The 17,727-nt window shown below is 56.8% G+C and overlaps 1 protein-coding gene across 1 annotated transcript in view; it reads left to right on the top strand.

Annotated features, from left to right (window-relative positions):
* Positions 1-17,309, top strand: part of STX8 (syntaxin 8) — a 53,438-nt gene extending 36,129 nt beyond the window's left edge. The window contains exon 8 of the mRNA XM_029057084.2: positions 16,662-17,309. Coding sequence (XP_028912917.1) covers positions 16,662-16,729 — 68 coding nt within the window. The 3' untranslated portion in view covers positions 16,730-17,309. The remainder of the gene's footprint in view (positions 1-16,661) is intronic.
* The last annotated feature ends 418 nt before the right edge of the window (positions 17,310-17,727 follow it).

Genomic DNA, 17,727 nt, shown 5'->3' with positions numbered 1-17,727 from the left:
TGGTAAAGGTCCAGAGAAGACTGTCTGGAGCAGTGGGAAATGGGGTCCATCCAGGAGGGAAGATGGGGGCGGGGTTAGTGGAGGGTGTTTACCCTGGAGAAGAGAAAGCTGAGGGGGGCCCTGAATTCATGCCTTCTAGCCTGGAAGGATGCCCATCAGCAGTTCTCCTCATCCACTGAGGTCTGACCATGCAGTGGGCTGACTTTACGGCGGGTGGGGGGAGGGAGGGGATTGTGGTTGGACTAAAGGAGAAACTTAGCCCTCAGGGTGGCCAAACTCGTCCGTGGGGCAGGGGGCTCCTGGGGCATCTGGCCAACCCTCCATCCCTGGGGAAGCTTTACAAAAACCATCTATCCTAGAGGCAGGGGTCTGAACCAGAAGACCCCTCTAAACCCTGAGGGTTTGGGGCCTGGTGGTCCTCGAGAGCCCTTTCTAGAGGAGTTGGGCCAATATTTTCACTTTTTACTTGACTTGAACTCTTGATCTCAGAATATTTTAACAAGTCAAAATACTTAAGCTGCGAGCCCCATGTGGGACAGGACAGGACAGTGATCCGACTTGATTGTATCTAGATTGTATCCATCTCAGCGCTTAGAGAAACGGCGTGGCCTAGTGAATAGAGCATGGACCTCGGAGTCAGAGGACCTGGGTTTTTATCCCAGCTCTGCCACTTGTCTGCAGGGTGACCCTGGGCAAGGCACTTCACTTCTCTGTGCTTCAATTACCTCTTCTGTAAAGCGGGGGTTAAGACTGTGATCCCCATGTGGGACATGGACTGTGTTCATCCGCATTAGCTTGTATCTACCACAACACTTAGTACCGTTCCTGGCACGTAGTAAGCACTTAACAAATGTCATTTAAAAAACAGTGCCTGACACGTAGGAAATTTCATAATTAATGAATACGTCTTCACTCTTTAGGGTCAGTTGGTCAGTGATATTTTCAGGAAGAAGGGAAATGGGTTAAACGCAGAAATCCAGGCAACCAATCATCCCTTCCTCATTTCCCGACTGCCAGACTGGCCATCGAAGGTTTAACCCTAGGACCCAGGACACCTACGTGCCTGTCTGGGGAGTAATGATTTCTAGCAGCTCACTCCCTTCTCGTTAGCAGACTCTATGTCGTGTAGCTCTCAGTTGCGGCTATTTTGGCTGTGGTCCTTGATAAATTATGGATAGCGTTTTTCATTTATCTTCTCTGACGTCTGCGAGGCATTTAGAGGTGGAGTGGGTCTCCGTTTGGGGGTGAGGCTGTTGGACCTGGACATGGTGTCCCAGGGTGACATTCAGCTCACCTCTCTCTTCTCCCTCTCCCTCTCTTTCTCTCCCTCCCCAACACCCCCATTCTGGCTATTTCTCAGGAAAAGGTGGAGGGGGGTTCACAGGGATTCCTGGAGGGATCGCTACCTCTGGGCCCTGAGAAGTTCTGCTTCTCTCTAGGTTCAACTGGTGTGTCCCCTCAGCCACGTCTATGGGTCTGTGGTGCATAGGTCTGTAGCTCAGTCAGTCAGTCGATGGTATTTATTGGGCACATCCTGAGTTCCGAGCAATGTCCTAAGTACTTGGGAGAGAACAATTCAGTGAAGTCGGTAAACATGTTCCCTGCCCACAAGGAGCAAACCGTCAAGGGGGGGTGACAGACACTAAAACCAAGTACTAACAGCAGTGGTGGGAAAGAACGGGGATATGTACGGAAGGGTTGTGGAGAATAACAGATGTTTAAAGGGGTCGGATTCAAGGGCATAGGTGGTACGCGAGGGAGGGCAAATAAGAGAAATGAGGGCTGGTACGGGAGGGAGGGCAAATAAGAGAAATGAGGGCCTGGTGAGGGAAGCTCCCTTCCCCCAGCCCCGGAGCCTCCCCGGGAGCCTGCCTCCCTGACCCCTCGTTGCAGCTGGTAGACACGAAGCCCTCATGAGCTTAACATGTCCCCGGGCCCAGCGCAGCCAGGTGAGCCGTGGGTGGCAAGAGCAGATGTGGTTGCCTTGGGTTGATCCGGTTGCACCAGGAGCCTCCTTCCCCCCCCAGGCCTAACGTTCCGGCCTGCTAAACATGCTCCATCTGATCCCTGGCTACCAGGGTCGTTGTCTAGAAAGCCCCTGCAACCCAATCATCAGCCTGGGCTTGGACCCCTTCGGCATCCCCAAGATGCTCGTCAGCCCCCAGTGTGACTTTGCATAATGGAGCTAGCTGGTTTGGAGCCGGGAGGCCTTGGTCCATTCTGTTCCCTATTGCCAAGGGGAAGAGTTGGGGCCCCGATACTGGTCCATCCTGGGTCCAAGGCACTGACCCAGCAGTGATCCCCAAGGACCCTACAAGAAAGCTGGAAATCAGGAAGAGCGAATGACTCCGTGTCCAGATGCCTGGGGGTATCATCTGCAGCCCTCCACACTGCCGCTCTGGAGCTGCTCTACACTGGGTCTGCCCCGGAGTCATTGAAACTGTCGTCATCCCAGTGCTGGAACCCTTGAAACTGGCACACTTGAAGCCGTCATCCCGGAGCCGGAGTCCTTGAAACCTTTGTCCTGAAACAGCTCTGTGCTCGGTCTGCTCTGGAGCTGTTTGCATGAGACATGCAGATGGCCATGAACCACTTAGCAGATTCCTCGCTGTGCAGTGCCTGAAGGATTAACCTAGAGAAGACTGGAACTGCTCTGGGAGCCAGGCAGGCAGCCTGTGGAGGGTCTGGGGCCTGTAGCCATAGGGAAAGGTGGACTCTTCCTAGACCTGCAGTGTAGTCTGAAGCTTGAAGCTTGGCAGCCCACCCTGTCCCAATCCTGCAAGTCTCTTTGACTTGGTTTTCTACTCCTGCTCCTGATCAAGAATCAAGGCAGCAGCGTGCTTTCTAGAAAGCAACATTTGGACTGCTTTCAGCTGATGAAAAAACCAGACGTGGTTACAGTCTCTCCAACAGTGAGGTCATTTTCAAGCCCAAATATCAGCCCTGTGTCTTGGGCACCCGCAGAGGACAAAGCAGCACCTCATGCCTGGGTTGGGTGGGGCCTCTAGGGAGGAGGAGGAGGTATGGGCCCTTTGGGCCCCTCCTGCACACCACTCAGGACCGTGTGGAGTCCTGGGTTTAAAGCCGTGGCGTGGCCCGGTCCAGGGGGTCAGCGAGACGCAGCCTGGCCTGGGGGAAGGAAGCTGGTGTGGGAAGGAGCGCCTGCAACCTTGGGCATTAGAAAATGGCAAAGGGCCGGTCTGGGAGTCAGGCCAGAGGGCTGCCCTTGGCCGAGGGATCTCCGGTGAGTGAGGGCCAAGAGGGTAGCTCTGGGCTGGCTCCCTACTCTCCCCGATGCCCCCTACAGCAGACAGAGGCTGCAGACCCCAACTCTCCCTCCTGAGCCACTTCTGGCTTGCGTTTCTCCTTCTCTTTGCCCTCCGCTGGGGCTGGCGGAGACTGGGACACCGGTGTCACCGCAAGTCCCAGGGTGATGGGCGAAGGGTTTGGGGCGCCAGGAGCCCCAGGTGGGGCTCCGGATTTGCCATAAGAACTCGTAAATACTACTCTCCCAAAATGTGCCCTGGGATCTTCAGCCCCACAGGCCTGATGGGCCTCTGCAGCAACTTCCAACATTCCCGATTGCAGCAGAATCAGGGCCCAGACCTTGGGCCAGACCAGATGAGAGCACTCTCTCGAGTATCTTCCTGGTCTGTATCCGCCCCGCCTGCTCAGGCTGTGTCTCTGGCCCCTTGAGGGCTAAGGCCGACGGTGGGGTGGGGGAGGGGGTCCGGGCCCAGCCCCGGGCTTGGTGCTGGCACAGGAAGAGCCCAAGATGGGCCCAGCCTGTGCCACCTAGCATCCCCAGCCACTCCCTGACAAGGTTGTGGGAGGGGAGTGGGCAGCAGCCAACCGTAGGGGTAAAGAACAATGACTGGACGCCTGGAGCTCGGCATGGGGCAGCGGGAGGAGGGCTGCAGTTCGTTAATTACATTTGCATATGCAGCTGTGCAAACAGACCCAGCTTCTCCCAGGCCCTTCTGCAGTGAGCAGTGCCCGCCCTGAGCAGCTGTTGCCAGCCCTGGCCCGATTGTGCCAGGCAGGGGGAAGCCACCAGTCGCAACGAGGCCCCAGCAGTTGGTTATGTTGGAGTGAAGGGAAAGAGAAACCCTTGGAATTGTGCTGCATTTCCACGACAACAGCTTCCAGTCTGGTTTCCATGGTTACATCCCACAGCTGTCAGTCTCCCTGGTTCAAGCCATGGCGCAGCATCCTCCGAAGGAAGTCAGAGCTACCGTACGCTCGCCCTTGTGGCTCCAAGCATATGAGCCCGGATCCATTTTCTGAATCGGAGCTTGGGGATCTCATTTGTGTCATAATGTCCACACCTGAGCCCCTGCTTCAGACCTCACCTCGTGCCTTGACAGCTAGGGTAGGGGTAGGGGGCGGCTTGCAGGCAGCAGAGTAGATCTTTTGGTGCATGTGCAGTATTTGAGGTGGTGTGGCAAACCCACAGCAGACCTAGCTGTGCCTGGAGGAACTAAGGAAGGAGGAGAGCGGGATCTGGAGCCTTTAACACAACGGCCCAGGTCGGGTGGCAGTGTGGACTAGTGGGGAGAGCAGGGGATGGGCAGTCAAGGACCCAGGTTCTGACCCCGACTCCCCCACTTACATGCTGGGTGGCCATAGGCGAATCCCCTATTCTCTCTGAGTCTCAGTTTCCTCATCCGTAAATTGGCGATCTGCTTTTCCTACCACTTAGACCGGAGGCTTATGTTGTTGGGGATCGGTGCCGTGAGTGGTAGATTATCTCGGATGCCCTGCGGTGCCCGGCATTCAGCGCTCAGCACTATACTTGGCACCTAATAAGCATGCAGACATTTCCACGGTGGTCAGGTGATAGGCATCTAGGCCCGGAGGGACAGAGGCAGGAGGCTCCTGGCCCGTCGGCCCAGTGTCAGAGGACAGAGAGCAGCTGCTTCAGGCCACCCCAGCCCCGTGGCGATGTAAGAGGTCGCCTGTGTCCCCTTCCCACTCTGAGCCTGGTGCGAGGCAGGTGGAGGGGCCGGGGGTCTGAGAACGCCCCCCAGCGTGGGCTTACCCTACCCACTGGGGCCCCCTTCTCTAAGCAGGCATGCAATCCATCTGGCCCTACTGGTGGTCCCCTTCCCTGCAGGCCCTGCTCCGTTAGAGCCTCCAAAGGACCCGGCAGACACCGTTGAACCCCATTTGTTCGGTTTCCTTACAGGGGACTTTGAAATGACACTTTTTAAACACTCTTGGTTCAGATGGGATTTTGCAGTCAGAACAGGAGAAGGGAAGAGAGGTGGGGTGTCAGGAAGAAGGAACTGGGAGAACGGGATGGCGGCAACGAACCGAGTGACGAGCAGTGGGGGGCTGGGGGATCCAAGCTGAGCCATGCCATCGCTCCCCGAGTGGCTGGGAGCGGCACCCACACCAGGTAGAGGACTGATTGGCCAAGTTTCAGAGGGTGGAGGAGCAAGAGGTGAGGGGTCTCTGCTCCACCTACATCTGCTCTCCTGGAGCTGGGCCTCGGACAGAGAGTCCTGAACTGGACCATCTGCAGACCTGGGAGTTCCTCACCCTCAGAAGTGTAGGCTTCAGAGACCCAACCTCCCCTTCCAGGCCACCGATGCCAAATAGGCCCTCTTTCTGACTGTCAGGAAGCGGAGGCAGCAAGAGATGCCCCCACTGCTGTTCGACCAGCCCATAGGCCAAGTCTCCTGCTCCCCCACCCTCCACCCCATGGTGGTCTGCCTCCCTGCCCCCCACCTTCCTGTTCCTCTGCTGTCCTGTCCCTCATCCCCCCCACCCCCACCCCCCGGCCCCCTGTCTCCCTGCCCCCTCACTCCCAGACCTTCCCAATCTCATTATGAAGCAGAGAGGATTGCTGAAGGCCTGGCTTATTTACCTAATCAACTGGCTCTTGTCTGGCCGAGGAAGCGCTGCATTTTTTAGCCAGAAATCCTAGTAACAGGCAAACAGAGGTCCAGCCACCAAGTCTGAAGAGACGGGCGAAAGAAGGTCGGCTAATATCGCTGTGGGCCTCGGGCCCGGTGGCCATGACAGCCAGGGGAGCGTTTATTTGAAGATCCCAGACTCAGAGTCACTACCGGCATTGTCGGCCCCCCGCGTGCCCAGCCCGGCCCGGCGGCTTTGGCCGTTAATGGATTCTAGAGCTCAGGGAATGAGGCCTTCCCCGGCCGGCGCGCTCTCCTTGTTCTCTAGTTTTTCTCTTTTTCGTGCACTTTGTTTCCAGGGTCTTTGTCTGCCCGGCGTTGCTGGGGACTCCTAATGAGAAGGGGAGGAATGGCGGAAAGGCCGGTCGTGGTGGGAGGAGGGGCGGGGGAGAGTGGGGGGCGGGGGCCGGGGGGGGCGGGCACGGGACAGCCATGGCAGGTGATGCTTTTACAGGCAGGTCAGGTAAGGTGTGTGGGCCTCGTCCTCCGAGCGGCTCCGGTGGTGGTATCGCCGTAGGGAAGGCGACGCTCTGTGCTGGCCTCTTGTCCCCGGGTCTCCCGATGGCCTCACCTGACAAGCGTGGGCTGCCGCTGTCCGCTGGGCACCGACTCACCTGTCCACCCAGTGTCTCTCTTGCAGCCCCCTCTGGCCCGGGCTGCTCAGACCACTGCCCTCGGGTCAGATTCAAACCAGACAGATAATCTGCTGACCTGAGGCCTGGGACCCTGGGCTCCTTCCCAGTCCCCACCCGTCACTTTTGGCTCAGCACCTGCCGTGGGCACGGTAAGGGATCCAGCCCCGGGGACGGTTCGATGGAGGGAAGATTAGCCCTGGCCCGTGGCCCACCCAGGGGCTCACAGTCTAAGAATGGTGGACGGGGACCGGGCAGCGGACACACAAGCAGAGACTGAAACGATAAAATAGCGTAGGAGCACAGCACAGAGAAGGAACAATAAGAGCCCGTGGCAGTTCCGCATCAGGGAGTCGCTTTCTTTCTTCTGTTCGCCGCCCAGCCGGCATCCCACAGTCCCGGTGGGCCCGCCCGGCCGACGTTCTCGATGACCTCGGCGAGCAGCAGCCTCTCTGGTTCCTGGTAGTCAGGGTCTGCACCTTCCCAGCCAGGGCCAGTAAGAGCAGGCTTCTGATGCCCAAGGCCTGCTTTAGGCGCTCAAAACTGACTTCTGGGGGTCAGGGTCGCCTTCTGGTGTCTTGAGACCGGCTTCTGGTGGACCGGGGCCGGTTCGTTCGTTCGTTCGTTCATTCATTCATTCATTCATTCGTATTTTTTGAGCGTTTACCGTGTGCAGAGCACTGTTCTAAGCACTTGGAAAGTACAGTTCAGCCATACAGAGAGACAGTCCCTGCCCACACTGAGCTTACAGTCTAGAAGTGGGGAGACAGACATCAAAACAAGTAAACAAGCAACAGTATAAATTAGTAGAATTATAGATATGTACATATATACACAAGTGCTGTGGGGCAGGCAAAGGGGGTAGAGCAAAGGGAGCCAGTCAGGGCGATGCAGAGGGGAGGGGAAGCTGAGGAAAAGGGGGTCCTGGTCTGGGAAGGCCTCTTGGAGGAGTTGAGCCTTCAGTAGAGCTTTGAAGGAGGGAAGAGTGATTGGCGGATTTGAGGATGGAGGGCTCTCCAGGCCAGAGGTGGGACGTGGGGCAGGGGTCGACGGGGGGACGGGTGAGAATGAGGTCCAGGGAGAAGGTTAGCACCAGAGTTGCGGAGTGTGCGGGCTGGGATGTAGGAGAGAAGGGACAAGTCAGCACCAGCTCCCGGCAGTCAGGCTGCCTCCCAAGGGTCCAAGGTGGGAATGAAACCTCTGCTGATTTCGGGCCTCTGTCCATTACAGTGCTCTGCCAGGGAGAGTTTTCCCAGCAAAGCCCCAGCTCAGGAAAGGCCAGCAGAGGGAGACCTGAGAGAGGCCCGGAAAATGGTTAGAGTTTTCTCAGGGCCTCGAGAGGGGACACCCTGGTCCTCCGAGAGGGTGTGGGGCGTGCTCTGAATCCAGCATTTGACTCCCCCATACCAGCCCCGATTTGGATATTTTTCAATATGTCCTCTGATCCACCCTCCTGGAAATGTTAATGAGGCCAAACCTGCGAAAGACCTCTCCAGACACCGGCCTGCTTTGGAGAAGGGAGAATGCAGGGCCAACCTGCTGAAGAGCTTCTCTGACACACAACAAGTCCCTTTGTTTCCCTTCTTCTAAATCGGAGGCCTGCCCGGCACCACGGGGGCCGGGCCGGTGCAGTGAGAGGGGCCGGGCGGGGGCCGGGAGGGTGCTCTGTTTAGAAAGGGACAGACCGCCAGTGGGCTCTGGGGCACTTGGAGGGCAGTGCCGAGCGTTTGAAGTTGCGAGGGAAGGTACTCGGGAGATGTGAACGGGATCCGTCTTTCACTTGGGCTTAATTAAGAAACCTGCCGCTTTGTCCCCGGGCCTAGCCTGTGCAGAGCCCCAGCCCTGCTGAATAGCAGCTCGGGCCCAAGAGCATCTATACGCCACGCCGCCTTTGTGTCGTGTTGCCAAACTGGCGACAGAGTATGTACAAGTTGGGCCCGGCTGGGGGCTGTCGATGTTGTTCCCGGGGTGCCCGTGCTGCGGACAGCACCCTTACCTTGCCGTGATGGTGCTCCGAGTTTCTCGTAGACCAGGGGCTGGGAATGCGAGTGCCTGGCGGCTGATGGAGGCGGAGGAGCCTACCGGGTTCTCCTGCCTTGGGGGGGGGGTCTTGGAATAGGTAGGTGGTCAGACACCTAGGGCAGACGGGGTTTCTACCTATTCTTTCATGGGTGTTCGGTGCCTGGCTTCCAGCCTTGTCCCCCTCCCCAACTTCCACACTACTTCCTTCTCTTGGGCCCACCCCCATCTCCTGGGCCCACCCTCTTTGGGCCCACACCCGTAAGGCCCAGTGGCCTGGTAATTTCCAAGGGAGACTACGAGGCGATCCCTTGTTCTGCCCAGAGGAGCGCAGAGGGCTCGCGAGCGGGAGCTGGGGGAGCATCTCCTGTCGGCAGACTGCGCTCCGGGACCTGGTGGGACGTTTTCCGCAATCCCCGTCCTCCTGTCTGCCATTTGACAGACATCAAAGTTACCTTCTTCCTGGCCAACCTGAACACCTTGGGTTTGAGTTTGAGTTTCCTGCTTCCACACTTTTTTCCATCCTTCTGTCCTTCTCATCCTCTCTTTCCCTCCTTCCCACCCTGCTTCACATCTGGCCCAAGGTAGGTTGGGGCCAGGCTTGGGTTAGTGGCTGGGGTCGTGATCAGTCTCAGTTTTCAGCCCTACAAGCCAGGAAAGTGACCAGTCTGCCTCATCCTACATATATGTATGTGCGATTGTTTTGGTCTGCAGTCTCCGGACGACATCACCCACAGGGTCTGGTTTTTCCCTGCTGGTTGTCTCCAGGCTGATGGATGGCCACCCCATCATTTGTTGTTCTTTGTATCGTTTGTTAAATACTCAATCTGGGCAAAGCCCTGCTGAAACTTCAGACCGGCCCGTGGCCCTCAGGGGTTCCCGGTTCCAAGGGAGAGACTGGTGACCAACACCCATTGGATAAGCAGGGGCAGGGTTCCTTCAACAGAGAATCTGGTTCCTCGACAACGAGTCTGCTGTCCGTTCCCTCTGGAGGGAAGAGCCCGGCTCCTGTCTGCTTACGGCAGGCTGACCTTCCTCACGATCTCAATGTTCCCACAAGCCCCCATTCCCGGGGCTCCCTGGGAGCCTGGGTCTTCATCCCAGAGACGGCAGTGGGGGTGGGGGGATGGTGAAGACTCCATAGTCCCCCTGCCCTGGCCTCAGTAGAAGGGAAGGTTCGTAACCAGGGCCGGACAGACCGTGTACGCAGCGGTTAACGAAGGGCAGCCGGAGAGGCCACGTTTTCCTGCTAGAAATACGTCTCAGTTTTTGTGAGGCAGCAGGAGTGCGTGTGTGTGGGAGCCTCAGGCGATGGCACAACCAGATTCTGGAATGAAGAATCAAGCAGCTTGCCCTTCCTCCTTCCACTGCCCCACTGCATTGGGGCGGGTGGGGGTGGGGGAGGGAGGCTTCTCTCATCAAAGCTGAAGTAGCTTCTCTTTGAATGGGGAAATGAAAATTCACTGGAAGAGGGGTATCTATTGCTCCAAAGAAGCGTCTAGATTGCAGATTATCCCGAAGCCGGTCATGAATGTGCACCACCGGGCCTGAGGATTTGCAGTATGAATTTCCCAGGGTTTAATCATCTCTCGAGGCATCTGAGAGTGTGACTCCTTCCCCAATAATCTACTTATCTCCGCCATCCCCTCGGTATCTCCAGGAAATTGAGCCAGGCTCCCAGGTTGTCCGCACGATAAGTAGCGGGGATTGAGCGGGCTCCGGCTTCAAGACGAGAGGCCCAGGGTGAGTTGCCGCAGCCCGTGCTGCCGACTCCCACGCTCGTTGGCAAGTACGGTAGGAGAGAGGGTTGGAGGTGGCCTTTCTTCCAAGTTCAAATCACACACTTGGAACTTTGGGCAACTGAAATGAGCAAGAGCGCTTCTCACCCTCTGGCTATTCCCCGGAGTAAAGATTGTCAATCAATAAGAGATATTTATTGAGCACCATACTGTGAGCGTAACACTGAACTAAGCACTTGGGAGAAAACCGTACAAGAGATGGTAGGCATGATCCCTGCCCATAAGGATCTTATGGTCCAGTGGACTGTTGTCCCTTCGGCCCGAGGCTCTGGCTACCCTCGCCAGCCCCCTACTTGTGGCCGCTGTGTCCCTGCTAAACGGTAGTTTCAGAAGGTCTTTATCAATAAATCAATCAGTGGTATTTACTGAGTGCTTACTGTTTGCAGTGCACTGTAGTAAGCACTTGGGAGAGTACAGTACAACGGAGTTGGTAGACAAGTTCTCCACCCACAGTGTGCCATCTTCAACCGCTCACTCTCGGGTCGCTCCTTTCCCCGACTCATCTCCTAAAGCATCTGAGAGTGACACTCCTTCCCAGAAAGTCTACTTATTTCCCCTGTCCCCTCAGCATCTCCAGGAAATTGAGTCAGGCTCCCTCTGACTTTGAGGCCCGTGCTCTTTCTATTAGGCCACACTGCTTCCTTGCAGTACTGCACGCAGAGGGGGGTGATTCCGGTGGCGAGATCCATCCCGGGCACGTGAGTGAGGCCGACGCAGGGGAACGCGTGGCCGGTGGGGTCGGGTTCCGCTCTCAGGCCCAGCTGGGGACCGGACCCCCCTTCCTCCACCGAGCCCGGGCACCACTGCCGCATCCCCTTTGCAGTCGGGCCCCGGCAGCTGCCCAGGAGGATTATCATTGCTGAGGGCCCTGGCCGGGGGCCAGCCCAAAGCCGGCTGTAAATCGCAGCCCCCACGGCTGTTGCTCCCAGCTTGCTCTTGCTTGCGTCTTTCTGTCGAATGTGGAGGGAGAAAGAGCCCGTTGAAATGCCTGCCGTGCAGTCTTCTTTCACTCGAGGCAGTAATGGAAAAGGGCTTTAAAAGCACTACCCACCCGCCACTCTCTATCCTTCATCCCACCGCCCTCCATCTTTCCATCACTTTGTCCTGACACCCTGCAACCAGCAGACTGTGCTGCCTTCCAACAAAACCAGAATTGCTGTATGCTGGGCTCTGTGCCTTGGGTTCCAAATATTGTCCTCTTACATACATCTTTCTTTCTCTCTCTTCTGGAGAAGGAACCTCTGTTAGTGGTCAAGTAGCCATGTCTCCACCAACCTTAGGGTGTTGCACATTTCAGCTGTGGTAGCTCACGACCGGTCATCAGCAGGAAGGAACTATCGTTGATTCTGATTGGTGGTGAGGTCAGCACAGCGATGGGATTTGGTCTTGGAGAGAAATCGTCATTCCTGTTTCTGGGCTTGTGACACCGCCGCTCCCTCCATCCACCCTCCCCGTGGGTCTCGCTGCCCATTCAAGGTTCCTGGTCGCCACCCACAGCTGTGAAGTGAATCCACAGTGGCATTACCAAAATCCTTGGCAGTCGCCCTCCCCTGCTGGGGTTGGTGAGGGTGTTTCCAGAGGAGTGGTTTATCTGTGGTTTATCTTGGCATTCACAACTAACCTTTTCTGAACGCTAAAGTGGAGATGGGGGAAGTGGGATTGGTTTCAGGCAGCAGGGTTGAACACCAGTCAGTCCAAAGAGAGCTGCCATCTGATTTGGGGGTTCTGGGATTAGTATCTCCAGGGAGAGAGGGAGGGAAGGAGGGAAGGGAGGAGGGAGGGCACAAGCACATACAAGCGTGAGCGACAGCCCCAGCACTTTCTGCGTTGAGCGCTCGGTCTTTTGGGGCTCACCGCCGTTCTCTACCTTTCTGAATCGATCAGGTTTCTGAGAATTGATTTTAGAGGCTTAGTGTGATTATTCCTCTCCCAAGCTCCATTCAGATGGAGTTTGCCTGCGCTGATTCTTCCCTCCAGTTCAGAGTTAGCGTTTCCATCGTGTGGAGGATTTCACAGAGCGATTGAATTTCACGGCAGGAGACCCGGGAAGCATTTTCACATTGCCCGAAAATCTGCGTACAGGTGTTCCTGGACCATTCAGGGGCAAAAAGGCAGTAAAATATGAATTAAAATATTTTCCTCTCCTGAAAACGAGTTTAACTCCCCCTAGCCTAAGCCATTCTTCAGGGGTTTGAGCAGCGGGGTGTGGGTTTGGCGGGGAGAATCAGCCCACCTATCAGCCACAGTCAGTTGCTGGCTTAAATTGAGAGTTTGCAAATGGCCGAGGGTGGGTGCTGGGGAGTTGTTGTGCCAGCTGCACTAGCCACTGCGGGCCAGGATGGCTGTGGGCAGGCTTGTCCCTAGAGCCAGGAAGGGAAGGAGGAGGCTCTGAGGCTGGGGATCGGTAGGAGGTTGGGGTGGTTCGGGTAGGGGCCGACGGCTGGCGGGACAAGCCCTCCCGGTGGGAGCAGTTGCCCCAAACCATGGGGGTCAGGTCACGCCCCATGAGCCCTCTGCTGTGGAATGATGGCGTACAGCCATTTCTTCCATTCTTCTTCCACTCTAGACTGTAATCTTCCCCCTCTAGACTGTAAGCTTGTTATGGACAGGGAATTTGTCTGTTATATTGCACTCTCTCAAGCACTTAGTTCAGTGTTCTGCACACAGTAAGCCCTCAGTAAATATGACTGGCTGACTGACTGACTGGCCATTGTGTCCTGTTGGACAGCCCATGAGGTTGGGACCTCCCACTGCCCCATTCATTCATTTATTCATTCAGTCATATTTACTGAGCACTTACTGTGTGCAGAGCACTGTGTCAAGCGCTAGGAAAGTACTGTTCAGCAATAAAGAGAGATAATCCCTGCCTACAATGGGCTTACAGTCTAGAAGGGGGGAGACAGGCATCAAAACAAGTAAACAGGTATCAAAAGCATCAATAAATAAATAGAATTATAGATGAATACACATCAAAACTAGTAAATAGCCATTACTATAAATAGAATTATAGATATGTACATATATACACAAGTGCTGTGGGGTGGGGAGGGCAGGTAGAGCAAAGGGGTGACGAGGAGGGGAGGGGGAGATGCCCCCCGGCATCCCATTGGCTCGCGGTCCACCCCCTGCAACTCAGCTGGGAGGACCTGCCCCCTCCCTGCTCGCAAGACATCTTTCTGAGCTGGATCTGGCCCTGGAGCTGCTGTTCCTTGTGGGCTGATGACCCAGGCCCACCCAGCCTGTCCCTGGCCAAGTAGGTCATGGAAGTGCCTCTCACCTGACTCCTATTTGATCCCAAGTCCGGCCACTGGGGGAGGGCAGCATGGAGCGACTGTGAATGGTAAATCAATAGCCTTTCGAAGGAGCCAACCAGAGATCTCTTGACACTTATTCAAGAGGGAGCTGTCTAACGGGACTTATTTATAGCCCAGTTCCCGACTGCCTTTGCAACGAGACTTGAATTCTTGCCAAATTCCAAATGTGCTCACATTCCCTGGAGTTCCATGTGGTCCAACAAGTTGATAGATCACAGCAACTATTGGCTTGTCAGAGGGTGGGCAGTAAACATCAGGCGCTTTGTGTCAGGGAGGACAGGGAGGAGTGCTGTTGGTCTGCTGTCACCCCACATCTCAACGGAGGAGGAGGAGGAGGAGGAGAAGGAGAAGGAGAAGGAAGAGGAGGGGGAGAATTGGTAAAAGTGCCTAGGAAGTACAAAACAAGAAGGCCACACATTTCCTGCCCACGAAGAGCTTACACTCCCACAAGGGAGACAGGCAGGAAAATGTGTTTAACCTGAGGAATTAATCAGTCGATTGACTCCAACCTGTGGAGTCAGTCAATCAGTGATATTTACAGAGTACAAGTCATCAAACGGATGCTTATGTACGTTATGCTTGTATGCAGTATGTCTGTGTTGAGGTCAGCCTAGTGTTGTTCCTGGGACACTGACTTGGTCCAGGGACTTTGTGTTTATCCCCCCTTGCCTGGGCCCTTAGGCCAAGAGGCCAGTAACTGGCCTCTGCCCCATTGCCATGTGGTCAGGGTGTTTCCTTGTCAAGGAGGTCCCCTCCAGGTTACGATGGGACAGATTTGGGACTGGGGTCAAATTCTGGGTTCTTGCCAGTCCATGTTGGATAAGCCCAGTCTTAATCACCAGCAGTGGGTACTGCTGTTGGGACGACCCCGACCTGATGCTGGAAGCATTGAGCGTTTGCCCTGGCTCTGGCCAGTTGCTCCTGGGAGCCCCGAGGCCATGCCCCTCCGAGGGCAGGCTAGAGACTCCGGGGCCCGGAGCCCTCAAATCAGACCCAGAAACTCCTGGCTTCCCAGCTCCTTAGGTCTCCCCAGGCTCCGGACTCTGCTTCACCCCTTCCATGTGTTATTAATGGTTGTTAAAGGAATTTGTTACGTGCTTATTATGTGTCAGGCACTGTACTAAGCCCTGGGGTAGATACAAGTTAATTAGGTTGGATACAGTCCATGTCCCACATGGGGCTCATAATCTTAATCCCAATTTTACAGTTGACAGAACTAAGGCACAAAGAAGTGAAGTGACTTGCCCAAGGTCACACAGAAGACAAGTGACCGAGCAGGGACTAGAACTCAGGTTCTCATTCATTCATTCACTCGATCATATTTATTGAGCGCTGTGTGCAGAACCCTGTACTAAGTGCTTGGGAATGTACAGTGCAATAACAAACAAATGCATTCCCTCCCCGCAATGAGCTAACAGTCCAGAGGGGGAGAGACATACATCAATACAAATACATAAATTACAGACACGTACCTAAGTGCAGTGGGGCCGGGAGGGTGGGAGAACAAAGAGAGCGAGTCAGGGCGACACAGAAGGGAGTGGGAGAAGAGGAAAGGGCGGCGAAGTCTGGGAAGGCCTCTTGAAGGAGATGTGCTTTCACTGAGGCTTTGAAAGGAGGGAGGCTAATTATCTGTCGGATTTGAGGAGGGAGGGAGTTCCAGGCCAGAGACAGGACGTGGGCCAGGGGTCAGCGGCAAGACAGGTGAGACCGAGGCACAGTGAGAAGGTCAGCGCCAGAAGAGCTAACTGTGCGGGATGGGTTGTAGAAGGAGGGAAGCGAGGTGTGGTAGGAGGGCCTGTGATCCATCCATTAGGCCAGATTGCCGAGTCCCCAACACCTGCCACGGATAGGAGTGTGGATGATAACTGTTTGTGAGACAAGCTGTGCGCTGTGTGACACTGAATATACCCATGTAGTTGTCACCTTGTGACGGTCCATGTACTCATTTCTGGGACACTGTATGTTCTCGGGACACTGAAAGATCCTGGGACAGCATGTAGCTCTTCATCACCGTGTGTGTCAGCTGGCCCCAAACTGAGTCGTCCCCGCTGCCTGACGCTGCCGGTCCGGGGAGATGCGGGCTCAGCCTCACCTGGTTCATCTGCTCTCGAGCTCAACGTTCCGATGTGACTAGCCTCGGCCCCCCAGCCCCACCCCCAACCCGTGCCCCTCCAGCCTGGGGATTAGACGGGACATTTACATGAACTTTCCAAACCAAACACCGGGCTCCTGCCCCTTCCCACTGGCCCCCGGCTCCGTCAGCAGAAAGCGGCTGCTGAGTCCTGAGCAAATGTCACCCGCTGAGAAGCAGCAAGCATTTCTGCCTCCCACGGGGGTCTCCGAAGGGCAGTCGGGCACGGGCGAGGGGGCTGGGGAGGGAGGAGTGGGAGGGAGCTGCCTGTGTTAATGGGCTCAGCTGCAGAAGGGCCCGGCCAGGTCACTTCTCTGGTCAGCGTCCGGCCCGGGTCAGTGATGGTCGGGGATCAGGGACCGAAGCGGTCAGGGTCCAGCCCAGACCCAGGTGCCTACTTGGTGCCTCAGCCATTTCCCCACCGAAGGGGAGTCCCCAGAGTCCCCACCTGACCGGGCCTCTGCCCAGGGCCATCCCCTGACCCCAGGCAGTGAAGCATGCTGGCTAGGGCAGGCGGGGGAAGCCAGTCCTAGCCCAGGCACAGCCCTTCTCCCCCCAACCCCCTGCAGACTAGGACCCCACTCTCAGGACCCTGGGGGCCACCCAGACCCTCACCCTGACATGAGGGCTGGACCCGCAACACCCCCAACTCTCCCTCTGGTAGCTCCCAGGGGCGGCTGTTGGAGTTTGTGCAATCTGGATGTGGTCAACAGTCGTCTGCCCCGTTAGGCTCTCCTAGGGTCTGGGCGCTCCCTCTGACCAAGCATCCCCGTCATCTCCACACCACTGCCCCGGTCAATGCCCCGGCTGGAGGCTGAGCGGGGATCTCCGTTTGTGTCTTGCAGGGATGCTGGCGGTAATCGTGCTACTGCTCATCGCGATCGTGGTCGTCGCTGTCTGGCCGAACAGCTGACGCGTGGCAGGAGTGGTGCCGGCTCCAGTGGGGGGCAGCTGAGGGATCCCGGCCCCTTGTGCATCCGGAAAGACGTCTGGAGCCTGACGCAGCCCGCCCCCACGGCCGGCTTCCAGCCCCACCCCCGGCCCTCCGTCCCTCCATCTCCCGCCCCCCCCCCCATTCAGCCTACCCCGTTCTTTTTGCTGCCCTCAAAGCCGTCCCCGAAGCAGAAGCTTGGTTCTCGGCCCCCATCAGCAGCCAGTACCATGTGTGACCCGGATGGCCACGGGGTGCGGGCCTCGGGGTGCGGGCGGGGCTCTTCAGGGCTCTTGGTGGCTAAGGGCTGGAACCGGCGACAAGGCCCAGAGGAGCGGCTGTGGTTAAGATTCAGCTGGGCAGCTGCTGTTTGGTTCCTCGAGGGCCTTGGCCAAACTGCCCTACCAGAAAAGGGAGCCCACAGAGCGACCCCTTGCAGTGGTGCGCTGTTGTTCGCCCTGGCCAGCTCCCCTGTCTCCAGACCCCCTATGGTGGAACACTGTCGTTCAACCCAGCATCCCAGGGCACGGTGTCACCCAATAAAGGAGCTCTTTCTTTAGGATCCTTCCCGTCTCGGTGGCTTCACCCTCCCTGCTCTCCTGAATGGACTCCAGCCTGGGGGCCTGCTCGGGACCAGAGTGGGAGGGAACAGATGTCAGGTGAGCAGCACCCTTCCAGCACCCAACCCTGCTCCCCCAGACAGTGACATCCCCCCACCATTTCTGGGAGTCACACGGGCCAAGGGCTGGTTTAGGGTTCCCCCATTCCTGGGCCTAGGGCCAGCCGGCCCAGCCACTGGGGTTGCCAAGGGGCCAACTGGCTCTGGGAAAGGGGAGTCCCGCCCGTTAGATCTCGGCTCGTCCGGGGCCAGTCGGACCGGAGCCTGACGCGGTGACCAAAGTTTGGGTCCGGGGGCTCCTGCCCAGCCCCTTTCTGGGGAGTGGAGATGATGTTGAGTCAGCCCAGGCCACCCCCTGGGA

Source organism: Ornithorhynchus anatinus, unplaced genomic scaffold (genome assembly GCF_004115215.2).
Source record: "Ornithorhynchus anatinus isolate Pmale09 unplaced genomic scaffold, mOrnAna1.pri.v4 scaffold_264_arrow_ctg1, whole genome shotgun sequence".
Lineage (NCBI taxonomy): Eukaryota > Metazoa > Chordata > Mammalia > Monotremata > Ornithorhynchidae > Ornithorhynchus > Ornithorhynchus anatinus.
Note: the sequence above shows the minus strand (reverse complement) of the source record. Positions and strands in the feature narration are given on the sequence as shown.